At 40.3% G+C, this 25,400-nt stretch overlaps 1 protein-coding gene across 1 annotated transcript in view; it reads right to left on the bottom strand.

Moving 5' to 3' along the window:
- Positions 1 to 17,840, bottom strand: part of LOC110472155 (cytosolic phospholipase A2 epsilon-like) — a 30,999-nt gene extending 13,159 nt beyond the window's left edge. Inside the window, exons 1-9 of the mRNA XM_021533607.2 lie at positions 17,241 to 17,840; positions 15,985 to 16,074; positions 7,354 to 7,426; positions 4,532 to 4,668; positions 3,938 to 4,069; positions 2,841 to 2,881; positions 1,476 to 1,518; positions 577 to 634; positions 21 to 187 (exon numbers count right to left, since the gene is read on the bottom strand). Coding sequence (XP_021389282.2) covers positions 21 to 187; positions 577 to 634; positions 1,476 to 1,518; positions 2,841 to 2,881; positions 3,938 to 4,069; positions 4,532 to 4,668; positions 7,354 to 7,426; positions 15,985 to 16,074; positions 17,241 to 17,840 — 1,341 coding nt within the window. The remainder of the gene's footprint in view (positions 1 to 20; positions 188 to 576; positions 635 to 1,475; positions 1,519 to 2,840; positions 2,882 to 3,937; positions 4,070 to 4,531; positions 4,669 to 7,353; positions 7,427 to 15,984; positions 16,075 to 17,240) is intronic.
- Positions 17,841 to 25,400: the final 7,560 nt, after the last annotated feature.

The following is a 25,400-nucleotide window of genomic DNA, read 5'->3' as shown; positions in this document are numbered from 1 at the left end:
CTGAGGCCACCCCAACATACAGGGTGGTAGCGCCTCTTCTTCGGCAGCATGACATCCAGCGTTGGCTCTGCGTACTTGATGTAGTGGAACTCGGTGGGACATGATGGGCTGACAACTCCATTGGGGCCCAGCACGATATCCTGTGTCCCCTCAAAGGAGCCCTTCACAGTGAGGGAAAGCTCTTTCTCTAAAGCAGCAAAACAAAGATCATGACAAATGTTAATATCATTAACCAGAAAAATATGCTAGCTTGATTAAAACGGGGTGCAGGTGGTATAGCTTTGCCCAGGACAAAGTGCTGGCACTTCAATGAAAAGAGCAAAGTGGATGCTTTTCTGATAGAAAGGGGACTCTGAATATTTCTGTTGTGATATAGAACTGGGATTTCAACTTTATTGTGCATTTAATAGGCCTTATTAACATACATCTACATGAGGTCATTGGAGTCTATAACAACCTGATGTGTTTAGCTGACATTAACTTCACTGAATACTGTAACACATTATATGGAAGGGGAATCTTCTCATAAGTGAGCATGCAATTACTGGTAAATCAACGATGAAACAGTAACCTTACTTGATTTTTGCTTCGTCTTCTCTGCCACTTCAACTTCCAAGCAGCAAAGTTCACGACACTGTCAAAGACAGATTGCAGGATTTTGTGAGAAAGATCATCACATCCCATCCCCATTATAGGAAGCTGTGGACCCCTCAGCTTGGAGTCACTTGGAGTTCTGAATTCCCTGGCATCTCTGGGCTTTTTCCCATTAGCTTCTGACTAAAGAAAAGGATAAGCTTTAGAGGGAGTTGTAGGGATCACATGTGTGACAATGACTTAAAATTGAGTACAGTGAGAAGAATATACAAAGGAAGAAACTCAGGACCATTTTCATGATAGTAGCATAAACACAAAGGGTTAGACTAGGAAATAAATGAAGATACGTCACTGAGAGATCAAGAATCAGTAGTAGGAAGGGTTTTGTGAAAAAGCATTGCTTTTAGCATTTGGGGGGTTGATTTTTTTTTTTTTTTTTAATGGTGCTAACTCTTCTTCAACATAACGTTTTTGACAAGTCAGTATTTCATACAGAACTCACCCACAGAGCATGGCTCATCTCCAGGGGAAGGAAAGGGCTGGGTAGATTACAATGTGAGTTCTCAGCCTTTTTATATTTTTGTCTTCTATAAACAGCAGTACACTTCTTTAAGTACTAATACCAGAAAAAAATTCTCTGTGTGTGTGTGAGTGTGGTGTGGTGAACTATAGGAAAAATCAGAAATAGGGAAGTATAGGATAAATGGGATATCTCCAATGAACAGGTAAATAAAATATCCCGTTCTGAATGTATCTAAATAGGAAAGGTAGATAGGAAAGAAAGATAAAGAACTGGCCTACTGGCTTCTTTAACCCCTACCCTCCCTTTCCCTTTACATTAAGGAATCACTTATAGAAAATATCTCGGGAAAGACACATACCACCAGCACGCCATTGCTAGCAATCGTTTCATGAGGACCAGGTCTGGGAAAAAATTAAAAACATGGATTTTTTTAAAGTTAAACAAATCCTACTCATCTGTACCTAGGATGTTGCCCTTTCTTTCCACTTAAAAAAGACCACAGTCTGAGGGGACCCCAGCAAGCATGTTTCCTTTCATTGCTTGCATGGATTGAGCACTGCTCTGAGGAGCCTCATCTTTGTACCAAAGCTGAGCAACGTGTAACATGGTTATTTTTTTACAGTGCAATTTCATGATCATCTAAAATGGAATCATCTGTTAGACAGTCAAATTGTTCTCACTGTAACATGTGAAATAAATGTATTTCAGCTGATACACCAGCATGTCCTTTTTGGGAAAACAATTATATGTATTTGCTGGCATGCAAATATTATGAGTTGTAAGGGACCCATGAGGATCACTAAGTCCAACTCCTGGCCTGGCACAGGAGTACCCCAAGAATCACACCACGTGCCCAAGAGCATTGTCCAAATGCTTCCTGAACTCTGGCAGTCTTGGTGCTGTAACCACTTCCCTGGGGAGCCCATTTCAAAGTGGCACAGGGCAGCCAGTACCAATTATATGGGAGAAAAACCCAAAAGCTTTCCAGATCATTCAGGTGAAGTCAGGAGATGGTGTGGAGTGACTTGACTTCTGGCCTTGGCTCTCCAATAGCATGAGAGCTGGCCTCAGACTAGTCGCTTTATTTCTGTCATGCCTTAGTTACCTTGTGGCAACACAGAAACAAAAATGGTGATTCATGAGTTCCCATCCCATTGTGATTGTGTTAGGCAGAAAGAAAACACAATTACTAGGATTCAAAGAATACTGCAAGGGAAAACTGAAGGAATTGGAGATACACTGAAAACCTAGCTAGTATGTTTCAACACTAAAACTGTGTCCAATACATAACCTGAAACAGGCAAGGAAAAATTGATAGGCAGGAATGCTTGCACACTCAGCATTCTAGAATGTCCCCAGGTAGATAAATCATAGAACAGTTTTGGTTGGAAGGGATCTTAAAGGTAATCTAGTTGCAATCCCCTGCCATGGGTAGGAACGACTTCCTTTACACAGGTTGCTCAAAGCTCCATCCAGCATGACCTTGAACAGTTCCAGGGATGGGGCACCCACACAATTCTCTGTGTAACTGGTAGCTCTCTTGTTGAGAGCAGCTAAGCTAGAGAACAAGCTAATCCATCAGGTGTTGGGGACTGCAGCAATAATGTAGGAGAAGGCTGTAACTTTTTTTACAGAAATACCCAAAGCATGACTTCTAATACTGTTTTTTTTGTTTCATCATTAATGCTTTTAGCGTTTTTAAAATAATCTCTGTATCACTTACGCAACCTCCAATTTGAATTCAACCTCTAGCTCTTCCTTGGCCTGAAAGCAAGAAGAAGATATTAAATTAAGTAACTACATAATGCTTTATTCCTAGTCTAAACCCAAGTCCCTGATAGGCAATATTGAAGTTATTGGTTACAATGAGTACCCTGTGAAAAATACTTCAGGCTGGGTGGTCTGAATCAACACTTCAGCCAGATGATTAAATGATTCCTTCCTCATCTCCTTCTGACTTCATAATATCACCAAAACAACCTATACTTAGAGTGAAGCTGCTGCAGAAAAATGATTTGTAACTTCCTTTATTTTCTGAATTACACCCTTTTCTTCCAAGTATTCCTGGCACTGTCCCGCCATGACTTACTGTACTGGCTAATATCTTGGAAATTAAACATACTTTACACCCATTACTATAATAGACAGAGAACAGTACAAATGAGTGATTCAGAATTCGTGTTATGCAACCCTGAGTAAGGAAGTGTTGATGTGTACAAGCTGATTGTGAACGACCTAGTTTGGATACCAGAATCTGTCCCTGGCAGCAAGAAGCTGTATGTGAGCTATTTGGCTGATCTCATCCTTAGATCTCAAATGGAATCAAGATTATTTTTCCCATTTTATAGATGGGAAACAGAAACAGAGTGAATAGTCATCCATTCATAGTGGGATACACACAGGGTCAACTTGATCTTTGCCTTTTGGGGTGAAAGTAGACACAAGCAAAGGAGCAGGGGTTTATGAATTATGGAAATTACTCAGGATATGAATTACATGGAGAAAAAAAAATGTAGATTATTCACCCTGCAACAGCTGTATGGCCTTGGTGTTGCTCAGAGGTAGCTCACAATTAGATCCCTCCCCTACTTACTGCACTGTTTCAGTCCTATGGTCTTTAATAATTTATAAAATATTGCAAAGAAGAGTTCAGACTCTCAAATTCAGATTATAACCACATTTTTGTGGTTATAATTTGAATAGCAATTAATGTACTCATTATTGGGATAAGTAATCCATGGCAGGTTCTGAAAGATTTTGAAACTGTTCTGTAACTCTCCACTAGTTTCTTAGCTGCTTTAGTTGCTTAGTTGCTCTTACATCTGCACTAGGCTTGAAGCACAGGATCACTGTTCTTTCAAGTGGAAGTTTAGCAGTATCAAAGAGAGCACAGAGGAGATGGTCATCTGGAGTAGCAAAATCCTCATCATACACTGTGAGCTCCAGCACATTCTGGAAAAAGAGAGAGAAGAATTTGTTATAGTTTCTCAGGCTGGACATCATTAGCTCCAGGCAAAAAGTATTGCTGAGGATGAGCTTGAGAAGAAAAGCTGAGAAATTAAACATCATCCCCCTTTAGAAAAACATACTTGAACTGCATATTAATTCTTGCCTAGTTCATTTTAATTGCTGTGAAAAAATATATTTGCTATAGGTATACAACAGCTTGGGTAACTCCCAGATTCTGTATCCATCTTGTAAGAGTCTCTTGTTTCCTTAAAACTTCAAAACTCAGCTCGTTTTCTGGCCCGCTGGCACCACTGAACAGACACAAGAACTCTGTCATCTCTGCTGTTAAATGCTTTGAGCAGTCCTTTATCATGTGCCACCTCTTAAACAATTCCTGGGCACAATTCAGGAGACACATACACAAAATCTTTAGGCTGCTTCAAGCAGAAAACTTTGGCTCCTTACCTTGACCTGACTCTGGATCCTGAAGTAGAAGGTTTCGTTCCACACCGGATTGTCAGAGTTTCTCACAGTTTTAGTACGTGACCTCTCACACGTTGCAGTCGGCAGCCACAAGGACACATAGCAATCAGCCTGGCTTACTGGGCAGGGGAGAGGCAAAACAATTGCTAATTGGCAAAGGCAGCAGAGCTGCAGGACACTGGGGAGGCTACTGCAGCAACTGGTACCAAAACCAAGACTAAGTTATTTAAAGATAGAAAAGTCTGATGCAGTGTAACTATTCAAGATTCCCTTCTGAGAGGGATAAAGCACTGGCCACAAGATGACCTAGAAGAGGAGGTGGCTTCTGTTCTTCCTTGCATGAGTTACAGACAACAGTGATCTTGTGTATTAAAAAAAAGGTTGAGAATTTTTTCTTCTAGTCAGCCACTTCAGTTTCTCAGCCAACAAGTTTTCCTGTGCTCATCTGTGCATGCACACACGCACACACACGCACACAAATCCTGAGCTGCTGTCTGATAAGAGGGGTTGGGATCCTCCACCACTTTTTGAGAACAACTGCAAAAGGTCTTCATCTCTGCCTTGACCTCAGTGATGTTCTTTGCGAGAGTTTGTGAAAGGAGCTGCAGAGCTACACCTGCTGTATGAGATGGCAGCAACTTCCTGCAGAAGGAGCTCACTGAATTAGACACTGAAATTTAAATAATTGCCACCTACAGGAAGAGAGGGACCAAGCTTCTCTCCCAAAAGGTACCAGGAGAAAGTTAGTGAAGGACTTTACATCTCCTTTCTCACAGGCACCTAAATTAAGGTATATCTCAAACAGCTACAGACAAAAAATGCCATTTACTGTGTTTCTTCTTGGAGGTTATACAAGGTACTTTGGCACCTTGAAAACCTCTCTGATGCAGTTCTCAACAATAAAATGATCAGCTATTATGTAATGCAAAAGGTAACTAGCTTTGAGAATGGATGTCCTGTGACATATTCCTACTCAGTAAAAAAAAAAAAAAATCTTCTGATGGAAAAGCTTGTTTGGAAAATATTGAGGAGGCCCTAGCCTTCTGCTGGCCTGCTCTATTTCACATTTCATATCTTAGTTTGGATTTAAAAATTAGATTCTGCAATTTCACTGTCCTTGTCTAGACTCATATCATCTGCTTTAATTCTATCTTCCCACCACTCTTGTTTCTTAGCCTCCTTGTGAAAAATGACTCCTTATTCAACTTCTTTGCCTCTTCCTTTTTGTAGCAAAATCTTCCATGTCCTCCCCAAAAATTTCACTTTCACTCTTAATGACTGTAGCCTATTCAGTCCCTCTGGATGCAAAAATTATTTCAAGTTATTCTGATTCCTCGAGTGTTTTTATTCATTTATTTTAATCTGGGAAATTTCATGCAGATAATAATGTTTTGATTAATTTTGAAACTGCAAAAATATGTATTTGAATATATTTGGATAATCTAGAAGTAATGCTACTATTTTAAAATGCATTAAAAGTGATTTTTTGTAACTACTATATGACTTTGGTTTTATCATTTGAGATCAATGACTGATGGCTGGCTGGCAAGTACTTTATTCTGCTGATGTTATTCATCATTCCTGTATATCTTAACTGTACTTTGAGATACAAACATATCAAGCAATCCTTAATTATATGAGTAGATGCAGTCAAATTAGTCAGCTGTGTATTTAATGCAAAATGTTGCCTCAGTTCTGCTTGCACAATCTCTTTCTACAACCTCATTATTTACCTTGTTGCCTGACACGCAGAAGATGAGTCTCTGATGAGACCTCTTTGTATTCTTGCTTCACCACACATGTGCCACAGCCATGGACCAGGTGGGAGGTGCAGAGCGTGCAGCCCAGTGATGTGACCTAGGATACAGCTGCTGTCTCCCTAACTCAGAGCTGTGACACAGGGAAGTCCTCTGATACATCTTCCAGAAAAACATGTGACAAGCACAAGGTAAGTCCAGATCTTTGTGTCTCAGAAGATCTTTCCTGACTCTTCATGTGCAAGACATTATAGAGCAAATCACTGCTGCTCACAGGAAAACAGGAGAATCAAGAGAATCATGAGGGCTACATATCAAACTAATTTCAGCATCCTTTCACATAGCTCCATTTACTCAAACAAAATAAACTGTTAACTTGTCTGTTTTGTGTGGAACACCTGTCCACAGTGCACATGCTCTTTTAAGAAGAACATAGTCCATGTTCTTTTATGAAACAGCGGTGTTTTCCTTTCTAACTTACTCCCTTTCCACCACTTTCCTGCCATGTGATTCACACTCTTGCTCAACTGCAAGACTGCTGCAGAAGCCTTAGAAAGGATCAAGCATCCAGCCCTCAGTTAGTGTTTTTTTAACTGTCCTCAGGGTAATTAATGATGGCATTAGCCTGGTCATAATGATTGTAGAAAGCTTTTTCCTGTTCAGTTCCTCTTTGTCAAAACCAAGACTGAGGATGTTGAAAAGGTTTACTCCTCCCAGCCACATTTCCCAAGGTGCTACAACCCATCTGCAGAATTACTGCTTGTTTTTGAAAACATGGAATGGAGTCTTTCAACTACCTCTGTCAGAAACTCTCCTTTCTTTGACAGAAAGTACTTATTCCCAAAAACACATTCAAGTCTTGAAACCAGTCAAGACAGAAAGCACAGGGAGAACAATGAAACAGCAGCAAGGACTGATCTGGTTCATAACAATTAATTTACATAAAGAATGGGTTATTTCAGAAACACTAAGAAAAAGTTGTTAAAAAATTATAAAAGACATAATTTGCCCGTTTCCTGAGTTACCATTAAGAATGGGGATACTTACAGGCATCCACTCTCTGGAGATTTCTCATCCGGATGATTCTTACAGTCAACAGAAAGCAAGGAGAGGATTCTATCTAGAGAGGAACAGTAAAACGGGGTTCTGAATAAGCTTTTGGTGGGAAAAAATTTCAAACGTTCAAACTAACTGGGTGCCACAAAGCACAAATACAGTTAGTAAAGCTTAGGTCAATTATCTCACTATTTTGCAGAATGAGCTTCTGCTGTTAAAAATGTCTTAACCTTTTATATATTTCACTCTATTTGCTTTATTACTTTGACATTCCAGATTGCTCATCAGAGCAGAAAAGACTCTGAATTCCAAACAGGAATAAATTCCTGACAATTTACACAGCCTATGGGATGCTTGCAAAACCTTTCACTCTGGAATTGCTGAATATTGTCTACAACAAAACTACAGTAAGTCTCTGGAACAGATTAAATGCACTGGTGGGCACCATGATGAAGTTGCCAAAATGCCATCAGTCTTAATCAGAGTTACAGTCAATCCCCCTAGTAACCACCCATATGATCCTGCAGCATTGAAAAAAATGCTGTGGAGAATATCTGTTGTTGTGGACTCCCATGGGATAAACCCAAAGTACCACTTTTTAAGAGGTGTTTTTCCACTTTAAAAACATAGATTTATTGCAATTTACAATTGTACAAGAAAAAGAGTAATAGTAATGTAAGCTTTTGTAAATCACAACTATGAGATAAGCCAATGACTGCAAATTATTTCCAGAGGATTTAGGATCCAAAGATTTAGGTATGGGTTGCCTTTGGATAAAAATAAAGCATACTACCTTCCTCCAAAAAAAACCCCTGAAGACTGAAAGTGCTAAACTTCCTTTGTTCCCTTTAAATATCTTGGCCTTAATCTTCTATAAAACAAGTCTCTCCAGGTTTCGTGGCAGGGACCTCTTCCTATTTATTATTAGAAGATAAATGTGAATTCCTTCTTCTATGGAACACAATTTCCTGCTGGCTCATTCCATAAACCTGTCTCTGGCTCAGAGCTATCTGCAAAAGGTTATTTTGACCAAGCCAATAAATAAATCAGCATTTCCTGTGGCTATGACACATGGTTATTTCCTCACACTCCTAGAAAGATTTCCACCTGCATAAGTGGTTACAGCCCCACAAATCATTCTTTTTGACAATTGCTATTTTTATCAAAGGGTTTCCTCTAATTTAGGAGCATTCTTGTATTTCTATAGCCCTTGAGAGACTTCCTATGACCATTATAAACAACCAGACAAAATAGATGTTAAGACAGAAGCTGGAAGAATCTCACTTAAACCAATTTTTTTTCTCAAGAGAACAGAGCAAAAGTATCTTATTTACAGATAGAAAGATAATTATGCCTCTTTCATCACAAGAAATAACTTTTCCAATATGTGATTAGAATCCTCTATTCTCTCCTCTAACGTATCATGTTATACTAAAATCTTATTACAGTGTTCTTAAAAACCATTGCTGTTTCCACCCCTTTTATATGCATCTCAAGAAATTGATGGCTTTTTTTCTTTTTTTTAGTACTTCTTCTTGAAATTCAACCTACAAAATCTGTTTACCTTCTATTTCAATTGTTCTCAAAAGAGAATTACAGAAGCTGCAAAATTTGCAGACAATAGGTGGAAGGATATGTCCTCACAGCTACCCCATGCAAAGACACTGGTCCAGATTTTAGAAACAGTATAGCCCTGCTAATATAGTTCTACACCCTGTTAATTTACCCTTCTCCTCAGCTGGGTAATTAGCAAAGTGGATTACCACACTCACATGTTAGGAATGAGCTTAGGCACCTCAGCATATGCCCTAGAAGGCAGAAACTCATTGTTCATTAGGTTCTGCATAAACATGGGGGAATTGTAGCAGGCATTTATCTCCAAATATTGTGTAAGGTGCTGCCAGCTCCTGGATCAGCTCTGGCAACACTTCCTCTGACAAGTGGAATTGCTTGAGTGAGAACTTTGCAAAGCAATTTGTGATTTTTATATAGGAGAAAACTTGTGGTTTTTTTTTTTCTTTAAGGAACATTAGATGCTTTCTGCCATCTGATCACCTTCTTCCTGGTTCCCATGCAATGGCTTTCTAACAGGTTAGCCAGGTTTCCCCTATCTAGCATGGGGAAATAATTCTCTGAGATTCACAAAAGGATTTACTGAAATTTGACTGAAAAAAAAACTCAAAAAAAAAAACCCAGTTGCTTAACAGAAGCTACAGAAATCAGGGCCTATCTGCGGGGAGGCAGATACCACCAGCCAGGTACCCGAGGAAAAGGCAGGAGCCAGGCACCAATCCTGGCAGCCCTGGTACCTGCCAGTGGAGTAGCAAAGAGAATAGGGAGGGTACAACTGACCCAGTGATCAGGTCTTGCCAGTTCTTCTGCTCCCAGGAGGATTTGATATTTTAATTAATTCTGGTAACATCTTAAACAAAAGAAATGTATTTAAATAGCAGCTGTGACAACTATAACATTATGTACCAGGGACCAGGGTCTAGTTATAGAGACAAAGAAAACAGCAGTCATGCATGTATAAAACAAAAGATAGAGATTCTGTTATTCTGTTTACTTAACCAACAGAATATCAAACAGTTATTCTGTTTACTTTAACCAACAGGTATCTTTACCAAAAAAAACCAAAAAACAAACTACTGCTTAGTAATGAGGTTCCATATACAGAGAAGTTTCCACCACAGCAGATTATCAACTTGTCCAACTTGTCTTCAATTTGGTGTTTCCCAACTTGTGCTCATGCATGTGTAGCACAGCTGCATGCAGTACAGCACTCTGATGTGCTAGTGAATGAGTAAGGTGTACAGTGCTAGTTTCTCTGAAGTCCAGGGAAATGAAGTTTTACTGGGATTCTCCAAATAGCAGCTCCATGTAATGCAAAACAGACCTCATAGTCTCTTCTTCCAATTGTATTGCTCTTCTCATGAAAAAAAACAACGTGGTATGATACTTGGCACTAAGTTACTACATTTGTGTAAGTAAGGGACTTTCTGTCATGTGAATGATGCCCACTTTCTCCCAGCTGAGGAGTAAGGATTTGAAAACAGAAATTTCTCTGTCATAAGCACACTGGTGATGCAGGCTGTCTGCATTCCTGGAACATTTGTGCCTCTGCAGCCCTCTTTAAAGTCATGCTTATATTCAGATGTAGGTATGTGTGGCATCTCAAGAAGCACTGCTGTAGATTACTCCACTAGTTTAGCTGTGTAATACATCCTGTCACAAGTGGCTGTGGAGCTCTAAAATGGCAGGACACCTTAATGAGGCAAGATTCCATGAGGCCAGAGGACGACTCTACTTCTTTACCTTTTTTTTTTTAAACTTGCTTTTCTCTCAGTAGCTTTCTTTCTTCAGCCTTTAGGCTTCTTTATCGAACAGCGTCTGTCAGCACGACTGCTAGCTACCTCTTTCCAGCTTGTGATATCAATAGTATGAACATTCATCCCTTCCCTTATTGTAACTACACCAGTCACACAATTCCATAACAATACAGTCAAATGTGTGCTGAGTGAATGCTTTTAAGGTTTTTTTAGTGTTGGGTGCTTGATTTAGCATAGATGTTCCATTAGATAGCAGAATATTGTAGCTGCCTTCCCAGAACAAAGATCAGTCACCCAACAACACTGATCCAGAGAAAAGAATTTACTTTTGAACCTTAGGAGCAGTCACATTCTCAGACTTGATTGTTGCTCTTTTTAGATTGGTATTTCTTCCAAAGCAGTTATAAACTAACAGAAGAATAATGCAGAGATCCTGAAATTCATATTCAGTTTGTGTGTGTGAAAACTGTATCATCATCAATAAGCAGATAGCTTCCAACTAGATATTCAGCTGCTGATTTTCTACATGAAATGTGGAATGTGCTCCGCCTGGTCTCATGAATAGGTGGTCTTTGTCATGCTAGGTGCAAAACTGTGATGAGGAAGCAAAGAAAACTGTGTGCAACAGTGTGGTGGTACTATTACCTATTCCAGTGAAACTGCACTGCACACTATTCCAACAACCATCCTGCAAAGATCAGACAAGATTTAAAAATACCTCTAGCACAATCAATTTACTTTTACAATGGTTGAAAAAGCCATTTTTACACACCAATCTGAAAAAACAGGTGTCATCTATGGAACCCATGAAAAAAGACTTTCCTCTCTATCCACACATAGTTCCTGCAATCACCCAGTAATAATCCCTCTATGTGTTTCTATGTCATCTACTAGCTCAGCAGCCTTTCCTGGCAAAGATCAATTCATTGCCTTGTCTAAGGTATTCCTGCATTACTGGCCCGGAGAAGCATTCTGCTGAGATGAAATCATTCCCAGGATGTTGCAGGGCACTCCTTTCTTCATCTCCAAGTGCTTATTTAACTAGATGGTAGCCAGGGACCAAATCATTCCTTGCTGATGGTGCACCTAGAGCTGGTGGTGTGTGAAAGTCTATCTTGAGCTGTCTGAGAGTCAGATCTCCTCTAAGAGAGTGTGTGAGTTTTTTACACTTGCAGTCAGGATGCTTCAGGCTGTGAACATCACTCACTAATCCCTGCCCCAGCTTGCTACAGCCATGGCATGCTGTGGGATGTGCTGGGATCCCCCATGGCATGCTGCCCAGACCTGCTGCTCTTGGCCACCTCTCTGAAGTTCTTCCTCATTCTTGACAAAATCAGGCTCCACAATGGAAAGATGATCTAATTGCTTCCTTCCTTCACCTCCTCCAGGCTGGGGAGGACACTTCAGCTGAGGGCTATGGGGCTGTGCATGGGCATGCTGGTGATGCTGATGATCACTGCTGCCACAGCAGTGCTTTTCACAAGCTGTGTGTTTCATGGGTTTAATTAGTAACATTTCTTCTTCTTCTGATCAGACCACCTTTTCATCAGGAGTAGCAGAAGTCTTGGCTGGATACCAGTGAATTTAAAATGTCAGCACCCAGATGGAAAAGTCCCTTTCAGGCATACAGTCACAGTAACCCTGGTTCCAGCAGGAAAATTTTTTTCACATCCACAGGAGCATGACAGGTATATGCAAGGTCATAAGAATTGTATCCTTCAGATGATTGCTTCCTCAAACATATATCCATCATGGTAGTCAGAAAACTTTGGAGGAATGAGACTATGTACATTATACTATGCTTGAAAGACATTTCCAAAAACCAGAACTTCAAATACTGATCAACACAAGATGGATACTCTCACTGCAAATTGATCCCATAAATACAGAGATGCATAATTATATTTAATAAATATAAGCATTATTTATTATTTCTGTTCCTTATTATATAAATCTGCAGAGATGTTTTATTTGATTGATAACTCAGGCGAGTTGCATAGTCCTTTCAGTACTGTTAACATTACCTTCACCTTTTAGTGTTTGCAGATGTTTAACAATCAGCCTCCTTCAGATTTGAAAAATAGGTCTATTTGAAAACTTCAACTGTTCAACTGCATGTTCAAAATTATTTCCATATGTAAAATCATATCCAGAGCAGTAGAATAGTGTATCCATAAAAAAAAAAAAAAGCCAGTGTCCTTCTACAGTGCTCTGCCCTCCCTAAGTAGAACAAATATGACAGAAAGAAACTAGGCTGAGCATGAACCATCTCAGGGTTAAGACTCTTTACACCTAATTCCAGATAGTTGTAAAATTAGTGTTTACGTCTCACAGTTGTTGAACATCTCTGGATTCCCATCCTAAGGTAGACATTACCACAGGACATGCCTCACACTCTGAAAATCTCTTTCTGACTACCGATTCTCAAGGGCTTTTATAGGGCTATCTCAGGTACAGATGTTTTACATTTTTAGATGTCAAATATGGATTAGACAAACAATATTTCAAAGTTTTGAGCTGTGGGAAGTGGCTCCATTTGATTCTGTGGGGTTCAGTTTTGAAGTGGGAGGTGTGCTGGAATGTGTAATTTCAGCAGTCTGCATTTTAGGCAAGCCCACACCAACACTTAGGGAGGCAGAGGAGGCACCTGGGCTCAGACCAGCTTCTGCAGCTGAGCAGAGCTGCTGCTGGACCCATGGTGCTGCAAGCACTGTGGCTCAGGAGCAGACTTCTGCCTTTCCAGTTGATGCTGAGCCTGGGGCTGGAGCTGCTCCTGACAGCAGGGTCTGACCCCTGTGGGAATGGAGGAGCCCATGCCAAGGAGCCTGGTCCCAGCCCTCCTGCCTGCCGCAGCTCCTGTTCACATTTCCAAGCCCAACCTGCACCAGAAGTAGATGTCACAACTTGCTCCACATCTTACTCTGCAGTGTGGCAGCTCCCCATTCTTCCCATGATCTCAAGATCTGCTTCCAACTTCCAAAACCCAGCAGGAACCAGAGCTCCTGCTTTGCACAAGGGTGAGAGCTTAACCTAACCCTCTTCTGTTTAAGGGCTGCAGCTGTCCCAGCTGCACAGCCCTGAAAGAACAAGTAGCCCATGTCTGGCAGGGAAATGAGGTATGACTTGATCTGAGATATGATACATCTTAGCCTTATTAAAACATAGCTCATGGTGAATTTAGAACTATGCATCCAATTGTTCCCCTCCCCTTCCCTCACACACACTATTATATGACATCTGCTGCAATCTTCAAATATTTTGGTATAAACGCTGATGTCTGAACTACCAGAGGTGGCTCTGCCTGTTACTTTAGCATGGGTCTAAGTACCAGCCAAAGCCCAAATTGATTTCTTAATGCAGATTAAAATCAGCATGTTGGTATAAAGAAACATGCAGTTGCTGGCAAATGCTGTCATAGGTTTCTCACAGACAATCCCTCTTGAGCAGGCAGAGACCCTCATATTTAAGTTTTCTGGTAGTTTCAGTGTTGGAAAATTAATACTTGAGAAAAAATTAGGCCAAGAGAAAAATATATATGCATCCTTTACATGAACAAATGGTTGTTGGTGTAGCCATTGTAGCATGCAAGTGCATAGGATGGAGTGAGGAATTCTGAATACAAGCGAAAACAGTGCCTCTGTAACCACATGCAAAAACAACTCAGTCCATCACCAATGCATTGGCATGAATTTTATAATTTGATAATGTAATTCAGTGTGAGACAGGACCAATATAGTGGTCTAGAAGAAGGTTATGAATATATCAGATGATTCTTTTCGTCTGCCACTGTCACATCTGTCCTTGAAATTTCATGACCCTTAAATGTCTTTGATGTAAGTCTATATCCTGAGCATTCAATGGAAAAACAAACACATCACTGTGTGGGATTAAGAAATGGAGACAAGAAGTTACTTGTCCTATGTATAATTATCGTAAGTAATTATAACCCAGGAGCTCAAATCTTTTTATTTCTCTCACTGTGCTTTTAAGTTCCTAACCCCTTGTAAGGAACACGTATTATACCAAAAATTGATCAATAATTTTTGAATTTTTTACACCTGTTTTTACTATCTACAGAATTCTTCATCCTAGATATGGTCCAGAATATTAGTATCTCCCCAGGCTGGAGATACCAGACATTGTAACCTAAATATTTGCAAGATGAAATGCCACAAAGACCCTAGACTTATTATATAATATATTCTGTGAAAATACAGTATAATCTTTTAACATCACTGTTTTTTTTAATAGTAATAATCCTAATACTGGGAAAACACGATAGCTAGATTTTGAAGAGTGCATGTGAAAAAAAAACAAAAAATACTGTGAATATGAATAAGAATTTGTTTAAATTTGTGAGCACCCAAATTGCAGCAGAACCACACAGCTTATCACAAAGCTCACCTGTCTGCTCGTTCACTGTATGATTTCAACTTTCAGACAAAGTTCCTTTTCAGCTTCATTTTGCCTCAGTAGAACTTGTCTGCATGGACAATAGTGCAAATTTTCACAGCATTATCTGCCTCAGAAGCAGACACTTCATAAAACAAAATTGTTATGTGAATCACTCAAACTTCTCCATTGACAGATGGAAAATAATGTCCAGACTCACCTCACAGTAGCAGAATGAGAACTCCCATCAAAACCAGTAATTTCTAACTGAAAAAAAGTCTTTGACTGACACTCATGCCCAAGAAATAGTCCTAGCACATTCAAGCATCATTCCTTTTACAGAATCCCTCTAGTTTCTTTCCCAATGGAGCACAGAAGTTGTGAAATTTCAGCGTTCAGTATCCAGGACTCCCTCATAAATTACAAGGATGGACATAATGCTACCAAAGCCATTGCAGCAGAGCACATTTCACTGTTATTTTTGGTCCTTTCAGTTACAAAAAGTATTGTGGAACAGAAAGCTCACCAGTAGATTTCTTGTACAAGTAAGTGAGACATTTAAATACTAAATATTCAGCCTGCTTTAAAGAAAATGTAACAGAGGAATAAAACAAGCAATTATGGAAATTGAGCCACTTGGTCTACTTGAAGGTGTCTCTGCTCATTGCAGGAATTTGGAACAAGATGACTTTTAAAGGTGCCTTCAGCCCAAACCATTCTATATTCTATGGAAATTATAAACATAAGAGGAATAAAATGGTTTAAGCAATAAATTTAGGGGCATTTTCCTTGTAACACTCAAGCTGTTGCCATCACTCTTTATCTACCTGAGCCTTCTCCCTTTTTGAGAAAAACAAAATTATTAGCACTCTTTGATTCTAACTTCTCCTATTCTTAATACCTTGAAATCACCTTGGTCTGGCCCAGTACCATCATCTTTCCATTTTTGCCATTCACCATCTCCCAAGGAACCGAGGCCTGAGTTTCCATCCTGAAGAAAGGAAGAAAGAAACAATTAATTACAATGTTAAAACAACAGCAGCAGTATTATCAGGATAGATAATTAATTTCTATTTGCAACTGTTTATGATGAAACCTTGATTAGAAGGGCTGTTGGTTACACCCAGCTGTGTTAATTGGACTCAAATTAATGAACAAACCACCACATATTTTGGTGCACACTGGCACAAAAATCCATCACAGCTGTAAGATACCTAAAAGGTGTCTCTATCCAGTAAAAAAGGTTTGCTTCTTGTTTTGAATGTGATCTTTTGGCAATCTACTCTTACCAATATTAAACTTCAGCTTAAAATATCCCAGAATATCTTCTGTGATTTTGAAGAGAGAATGTGAAACACTGCTGTTGCAAAATTTTAAGTCTAATGTTTCAATATTTTTCAGGAAAAAGAACTTCCAAGATACTTCTACAATGTAGGGTGCCCCCTTTTAAAGCACACTTTATGAGCACCATTAAAGGACAGTTTCTACTAAAAAAATGTTGAAAATATTCTGCTTCTATTTCCAAAACTCTAAGTGATGTGCCATCATCCAGTCAAGGAGCACACAGAACAATGCATAAGGTACTACAGTTAAAATTAAATGCAAATCTTGAAACAATGCAGAGAACGCAAAGCAAAATGAAAAGAAATCAGAACCAAAAATGCAATGTGTAAGTGAAATTCAATTCTCTATTCATGGTCTCTAGCCTGTCCTTAACCCATTTTCAACAACAAAAACATGGGTTTGACACATTATTATACATGTTAAAATCTTGTTATTTATACAGAAATACGAGCTTTTTAATAAAAGTAGCATTTAATTGTAGAAGAAAAAAGGCTGACAATTCAGTCCCCTGAAGAAAGTTTCTCCCCCTATTCATTTTTTCCCACTTCTTATCTTTTTCTGTCCCTATACTTCTCTGGCTTCTCTCATTTTGTCTATGAAGATGAGATCTTTGGCTCCAGTGGATTCAGAAGTTTTTCCACTGACAGCATTGAATAGAAAATTTCACCTTGAACATCTTCAGGCAGAGGAACTACTGTATAGTCCCATCAGACAGCAAATCTACACACTAGCTTGAATACACTCACAAAGCAGGATTTTGTTTTCTGTCAAATGCAGAGGACCTTAAGTGAAACTTTAAAGCTGTTCTCTTACCTCTAGTGCATTTGATGGTATCCTGGTCCTCCCTTTATTCATGTAATAGAGTGTTTCTGGCACCTCCATGGGCTGCAGTTCTTGAGACATATTTTCAGGATATACTCCTGGCTCCTCCATAGGCAGGAATCCTTTAGACATATTTTCAGGATATAGTCCTGGCTCCTCCATGGGCAGCAATCCTTTACACATGTTTTCAGGATATAGTCCTGGCTCCTCCATGGGTAGGAATCCTTTACACATGTTTTCAGGATGTAGTCCTGGCTCCTCCATGGGCAGGAATCCTTTAGACATGTTTTCAGGATATAGTCTTGGTTCCTCCAGGGGCTGGAAGCCTTTAGACATGTTTTCAGGATACACTCCTGGCTTCTCCATGGTCAAGAATCCTTTAGACATGTTTTCAGGATCTACCCCTGGCACCTCCACAGGCAGCAATTCGAGAGATATATTTTCAGGTTCAACTCCTGGCACCTCCGTGGGCAGTGGTTCTAGAGACATATTTTCAGGATTTACTCCTGGCACCTCTGTGGGCAGTGGCTCTAGAGACAAGTTTTCAATATCTACTTCTGGTACCTCCACTGGCAGCACTTCCCAAGACATGTTTGCAGGATGTACTCCTGTGGGAGTCAATGACTTGTTATTTTATAAAATTACCTGAGGCCCCACCCATCTCATCTAAGTAAAGGGCTCCCCTCCCACTTCGAAGGCAGTGGAGCACCAAGGATAGACTGCTCCAGGGAAGGACCTTACAGCCCAAGCACCACAGCCAAAAGGAATGTGGTACCTTCCTCTGGCTGGGAACCTCTCCCAGCCTGCGCCTGCCCCACAGGTCCTGACTGCTGCCACCCTTTTGTGTGTGAGCAGAGACCCAGCATGGAGGGTGCTGCCACCGAGGCCTGCTCCTTCAAACCCACTTCTTCCCTGAGCAGAGACGCCTTCTGTGTGGGGGAAGCTGGACCCTGGAGAAGGCCCGTGCATCTAAGTAGCTGCCAGTGGCTTCCCTGCATGCTGGCACAGCCCTGTGCCTTTGGTCCGTGTCTCCCCACAGGTGGGGACCCGAGTCAGTGCCTGCAGAGGGGCAGAGCCCTGTGCCACAGGCAGCCCCTGGAGGTTCCCCACCGCTGGCAGATCCCTGCGCAGGCACACAGCTCCCAGCTCCTCCTGGGCTGCTCCCGTTCCTTCTTCCCAGAGGCCATGGGGTGGGTGCAGGGCCTCGGCTTCATTTTGCAGAGGTGAGCTGTAAGTTGAGGAGGTGATTAACAGACTGGGAGCACCACACTGGGGTGTGACAGGACAGCAGGGGAGAAGGACACTTGCAGGGCATAGCAGAGATCTTGAAGTCAATGCCTATGGCTTCAGGCATGACCCAGGACCCCTGCTGAACCCAGCAGTACCTTAAATATAGCAAAAAAGGCACCAGGAAATATGTAATAGCTGTGCAAAGCAGATAAGAGTCATGCTTTTCTACTACATTTTCCAGAGAAAGGCAGTTGAACTTTACAACTGTGGGAAACTCATGTCAAGATGAATGGAATACAGTATCCAGTGGTTAAGTTTTATCACTTTTATTTTACAGAGATTTGTTCAATCAAAGAACATGAACAAAAGAGCAGATGAACATCTCCAGGCCTACCCAATGGAAATTACCATTTTCAAATACAGAAAAACAAATGAATAACAAACTAGAAGCTCCAGTAACAGTAGGCTGTGTCATAGCATCTGCATTCCCAGCATGAAAAGTAGCTCTGCCCACACTGGAAGTACAAGAGCATCTTTTGGCCTCAGGTCACAGACACTCTGAGCTGCATCCTGGAGAACTCCTTTTGCAGCTTAATTTAGAGAACAACAGTAATTTGGCGGGGTTTTTGGTGTTTGTTGGTTTTTTGTTTGTTTGGGGGTTTTTGTTGTTCTTGTTTTAGTTGTTTTGTTTGATCTTTTTTTTTTGTTGTTGTTGTTGTTGTTTTTTAATCTGGCCAGAAACAAAAACCTGGTTGACCTTGGAAAACCTGCCATGGGATACTAAAAATACCAGGATACCCATTATAGCATAACAACTTTCCCAAGGCTGGTTAGTTCAGAGAACCATTAGCATAACTGATGATAGGTGATAGAAATCCCTCTAAAGTTGGTGAACCTTAAGAAAGCTGAGATTCTCTGTCCTCAAGGAAGCCTGTGGAGAAGAAAGATGGATTCTATGTACAGACTTCCATGTCTGCAGAGTGAATTCCCCATTACAGGCACACTTGGCTATCTATAATGATCTGGACAGCCTTCAGCTAAATCAAGGTACTCTACTCCTATCTGAGTCACTCCATAGGGAGCAACATAAAGAAAGAAAACTGCAAGGTTCTCATTAACAACTGAACCAGTGCCATCTCATTTAAAATCTGAATGTACAAAGCTGGATGGTTTTCAACTTGGAGAATGAAAAGCAGACGCTTCAAGTGGAAATGTTTTATGTCTTTACATTGCATATTTCAGTAATTTAAGGATAGATGAAGGAAAATAACCCACCTGTTTCAAAGATCTAAATGTAGTCGCCCTGGCAGCAAATTGCACACTACTCTTTTAGCATAGTGATATCACAGCCTTATCTGTTTATCACACAATGTGCCAAACCCAGAACAAGCTTGTACTTCCTCTACTGCTTAGGTTTCTTATTCATCCTGCAATGCATTTTGCAGAAGTGTCACTCACTTGGCAAAGGTACCTGTACTACATCCGACTGCAGAGACAAGCTGTGGAGAAATGGAACTACATGAAAAATTTTCAACAAGTTCAAATGTAGCTTTGCAATTCCTTTTAATCACAGTCTTGGACTGGACCAAAACCACAGACAGTCAGTGTCCTCCTAAATGCCTTGCAACAATATCTGCTTGCCCAGCCTCAAACAGGCCAGGCAAAATGAGACTGAGATTATTCTAACAAGACAGAAGCACAACCAGGACTGGCTGTGTCCACCTCACCACTCTCAGATATACAAATACTTCTATACAAAAAAACAGTACCGGAGAGCAGAGCCAGACAGGAGGTCTGGCTCAGCTACATGCTCTTCATGCAGGAGAGAAGGGGTGTCTTAGGCCATCACTTGTGCAGTTAGTGAAGGAAGGAGATTCGGAATAGAAGAGAAAATTCACAGTGGCATTACTGCTGTTTGCTATCTTACCATTGCAACAGGTTAAAATTAATCTTCTGGGAAATAAATTTTAAACTAAAAAGTTTAAATGTACTAGAATGCATTCTTATTAAGATCATAACTGAGAAAAGTATGGCACCTTGTATCCACTGTATAGATGCATCAGCATTTGTATGCAACTAGCATATAACTAGAACAAACCTCTGATACTGAGAGGTATTCCTTTCCCAGTAGAGAGGCTACCATCATTAATGACTCTGTATATCACTGCACTTACAGTTAAATACCTGTATACATTACTTTCATGTTACAGTTACTGATGCACTGAATAAAGCTCAAAACTTACCATACCAGTCTTTGAGCTGCCTAATTGAAGTGTAAATTTGTACTCTGTTCTATCTCTCTCAGATTTTATGCATGTTACAAATGCACAATCCTCAGTTGTTACCTGTAAAGTGAGTAAGTCATCTGTGCCTGGAGTTCTCTTACTTTGGCATGACTTACTTTCTGTACTTGAAGAAAGTTTTCAGGACATCAGTTCTATGAGAGCAGTTCCCAAAGTTTTTTGAATCACTGTTAATTCTCCACATTTCTGCAGACTACATGCAAGTTTATCATATGCCCATGAGCTGAAAACCAGCACAAGTGCAGTATGACCAGCACAGTTCTTCCTCCCTGTGCCCAAACCCAGCAGTGGGTTACAGGCCATCAACTCCTGCATCAGCAGAGATCATGGACTAGAGATTATGAGTGATCAGAAAAGGTGCTTGTTAAACACCTGTGAAGGATTTTCTGAATTATTTTCTGTATATGGGACCAAAGCATTTAATCTTAAACAATTTCTAGACTATCATATAGTCTGTTAAATGTCAAAATTGAGTTATAGTCTATATTTACAAAGTAGCTATTAAGTTAAAAAACATGCAACTCAATGAGGAATTTGGAGCTTGAATTGCTTTTAAGGCTGGCTGTCATCGAGCTGAATAGCAGAAATTGCAAAATTGAAGAAACAACTTGCTCAAGGTTTAAAAGTACATATTAATATGTGTAGAAGCTTGCAGCTCCTTATCTGATAGGTATCAGTCTCTAAGGATGCTCCATTTCTTCAGCAGAAGAAAGGAAATAGGGAGGGAGCAAACTAATAAACAAATTATTAGCTGTGAGAGAGGAGGCTGCAATAAGCACTGGTTGGCAGGAAAAGTCAGACTGCTAGGGGCCAAGGAACCATCTTTTCCCAGTGTTTAAGGACAGGAAAAAGTAAGAGAGCTGGGAGAACTCAAAGGGTGCGTATCAGGTGAGCCCAGATGGTCAGAACCTCATCAGTAAGATTTAGTCCCATGAAATTTTCCAGATTAGAGATATTTAGTTGCTTTTCTTTTTAAAGGACCAGACTATTGAGACTGCTTTGAAAAAAACAGAAGAGTGGTATACCTTTATCTCTGTTTTAAATGTTTGTATCCACCACCTTCTAATTTCTGATTTCCTCTTTCTTTTCCTCTTTCCATTCCCTGCCATATTTTCTTTACAATTGACTTCTTGGATTGCAAAGTATGTGTTTTCTTTCTTCGTCCATCTCAATACTTCATAGCTAAAATGACATTTTTTCAATTTTTGTTGGGTATTATAATTTGCTTTTTCTTCTATCCTCCCTCCTCATATTTTATACCATCATAACCGTACTTAATCATTCTTAATCTGTCCCCTTTGTCTCATATCTCCTCTGTACTGTAATTGTTTCTCCAGAAGCTTCAGGTTTGAGTGATGGAGGTTTGGTCATGTTTGGAACAAGCATGAATACTACAAGCATTAGGGCAGCTGAGATCAGGCTGTGACATCAGGATGAGATGTACAGCTGCATGGAGAAAAAGAGATAAAGGAGAACAGGTTGGAGGGAGTGCAAAGACCTCAAGATGTGGCATTCACATTCTCTGGACAGACAGACTGACATAATTCTGTCTCTCAGGAGAAGCACAGAGAGAAGAAGAGAAAAGAGTTTTTACCTCTGCTCCTTTGTTTTCCCCATGTGGAATTTGGTATGGAGATTGTTTACCTGAAGTGATTGCATGGTTGGATTCTGGTGAAGGTTGTTTGGGTTCAATGACCAATTGGATCCAGCTGTGTCTTGGACTCTCAGCAGAGAAGTCACAAGTTGTTAGCTGATAGATAGGTAAGTAAGATGTATGTAGAACAGGAAAGTATCTCTTTAAATAGTGTATTACTGTATTATAGTATAGTTTTAATAAAGCAGATCCTTTAGCCTTCTGATCTGGAGCCAGACATCATAATTTCTTCCCATCAGGGGTGCCCCGATTTCCAATACTCGGGACCCAAGGAGGAAAAAACATGAGATATTACAAGATGTCACATCACAGAATTTTGATATAATGAGCTGGAGGTGTGGGAGGAGTGCTGGAGAAGTACTTTATGAAGACTGCAGGAATGATGGGCTTCAGCAGGAGCCCTACAAGGGAGAGATTTTCAGGAGAATTCAAAGCTACAAAGCTTCAGTGGCATGAATGACACAGCCATTTTAACTGTCGACCAGCATAGCATGACCAGGGTATGAGGAAATAAGGCCCTGATGGCCTCCTCTGCAGTGTTATCATTCTAGTGGGATATTGCACACACACAGCAGAGCTTTAAGTGGGAGCAGGTTTTAGCACCAGTTTTCTAAGACGGGAGTCCTGTCCTGCCACCCACATTCTCCTACATCTGCTATGGCAAACACATTTGCCATCACTCACCTGGTGCAACCTGTAAGTCTCACAAATTACTTGTTCACTCAGAATGTTTGCAATAACCTCTTGTTTGATCACTCCTTGCACTACAGAACAGCACAAAATCCTGCTGCAAACCATCCCATTAGGTCCTATTTCTACAGTAGCACTCACCAAGTAGGACTGCCCAAGTTTTCACTTGCCTTGTGAGGAGTTAGAAGAATCCCATTGCTGTTTTCCTTAGGTTCCTGTGGTCTGAGTCACCTCACTGAGCTGCCCAGTTCTTCATGCACCTTTGTGATAATCAGAAGGGCTGGGGCACAGCTGCAATTGCATGCTAATCCCTTCACTTACTATAGATAATGAATAGGTAAGAATTAAAAGGCAGACACAGAAAAGATTCAAAACATATTAATTACAACTAAGGAGGTCAGCGTGTTAGTGTTTGTAGTTCCTATACCCACATATACCAAGAGCTCTACCTATTAAAACATTTAGGAAAAATCAAGTTAACTCCTGCTGGTATTAACTATGATACAGCATGGGCCTAGATTTTTGCAGCGCTTCTCTCCCCTCTAGTTAGTTTTCTTCCTCAAAGGGATAATTCCATGAAGTCATTCCTCTTTCCTGTATAAAGGAACACCCCCAAACTGCAAAACCAAAAAGTGCTTTTAAATGCCCACATCTGCAGCTGTTACCTACATTCCTGTAATGCTTCAGTACAGCCCAGACTCAGAGCATAGGAAACCTACCCCATTAATTGCAGAACCAGAACAAAACAATGCCAGTAGACAAAGTCACACAAAACCTCCCTGCTGGCCTGCAAGGACAGATGACAAGCATCTTCTGCAGGTGTTCTGCTGGGAGGTGGAGCAAACCCACCCTGGCAGGTGCAGCAGAGAGTACCTCAGTGACACACTGAGAGTAAATGGGGCTTCCCACTGTTAAACCAGCAAACAAGAGAACATCAAGGGAAGCAAAGGGGTATAGTTAAAGGCAGGAATGGGAAGAGAGAAGCAGGGTTCTTGAAATTTGGTGTCATCAGAGACTTGGATGGCAGGGGTAGGAACTCCATTTGCAGCTCTTGAAGGTGCCTGAAACCTCAGCTGTAAGATGGGCAGCTGGGAGAAGTAGCAAACACATGTGTCACACCAAATGGGGTTGTCATAATGATAACCAGGGAAGCCTGGGAGGGAAGTAGAGCTGGGACAGAGGAGAGGCAATGCCGAGAGGGACCAGATGATTCAGCAACAGAGATCACAAAGAGGGGAGCCCTTGATGAGCACCAACAAGTAAACAGCCATTTCAGCACACCAGAGGTTTGAACCCAGGCTGCAAATTGGATGAAGGTGTGAGGGCCTGGAAAAGCAGCTGGGGTAAGGACACAGCACCCCTAAGGGGGGTGAGGTCATCAGAGGTGAGCATGTGAGACTTAAGACAGCAAAAGATAAGAGGAAAGACAAGCCATAAAGGAATGATTGAAGGAAGAGAGATAGATCATGATAACGAGAAGGAGGAGAAATTTTCAGCCTTTTAGAAGTTCATATTTCATTTTAAATTAAAAAATAATTTTCTGGTTTTGCTATGATACATTATTCATAGCTCTGGGTTTGCCAATTACTTCAGTGCACAGACAAGCTGCTGCATTTTATTTAAATTTTAAGTAATTAAGGGCAACTGATACTGACTGAATCATTATATCTTTTTATTTTAGATTAGTATCTTTGTTATAATGAAATCAGGTTTACAATGTATTTGTCATATAAAATTTTTCCTAAAGCAAATAATTGTTTTGGTCTTCATCTCAAAAATAAGCAGTTTCAACAAATTACTTTGTGCTATTTATAGTAGTCACATATATCCTAACTTTTAGACAAGCAGGGACTCACAAAGTTATGTGATTACCCATGAATTATGCATGGATATCAGGGTAAAACACTTAGCTTGCCTCTGACTGCAAAACCTCTCAGTTTGTGATATTTTAATTCTCAGAGCATCCCATCTTATAATAACAAGAAACACTATGAAAATTGCTGAAATTAACAGGATGTGGCTGCTGAGCTGGATCATCTAAATACCATGAAAGTTCAGTGGAAAGTAGAACTGTGGATTAAATAGCTATAACTGCACTGGAAGAGGTGATCCTGACTTACAAAATGGTTTGAAAGAGTAGTTTCCAAGAGATTTTCAAAAGCTGAATACTACTGGTGTAATAAAACTTATAAATTCAAAAGTATAGAAAATGTGTATTTTTTACGTGAAGTCCCAGATAATCTTTTATGTTTAGCTTGGCATGTTATTTCTAGC

The sequence above is a fragment of the Lonchura striata genome, chromosome 6 (genome assembly GCF_046129695.1).
Source record: "Lonchura striata isolate bLonStr1 chromosome 6, bLonStr1.mat, whole genome shotgun sequence".
Lineage (NCBI taxonomy): Eukaryota > Metazoa > Chordata > Aves > Passeriformes > Estrildidae > Lonchura > Lonchura striata.
Note: the sequence above shows the minus strand (reverse complement) of the source record. Positions and strands in the feature narration are given on the sequence as shown.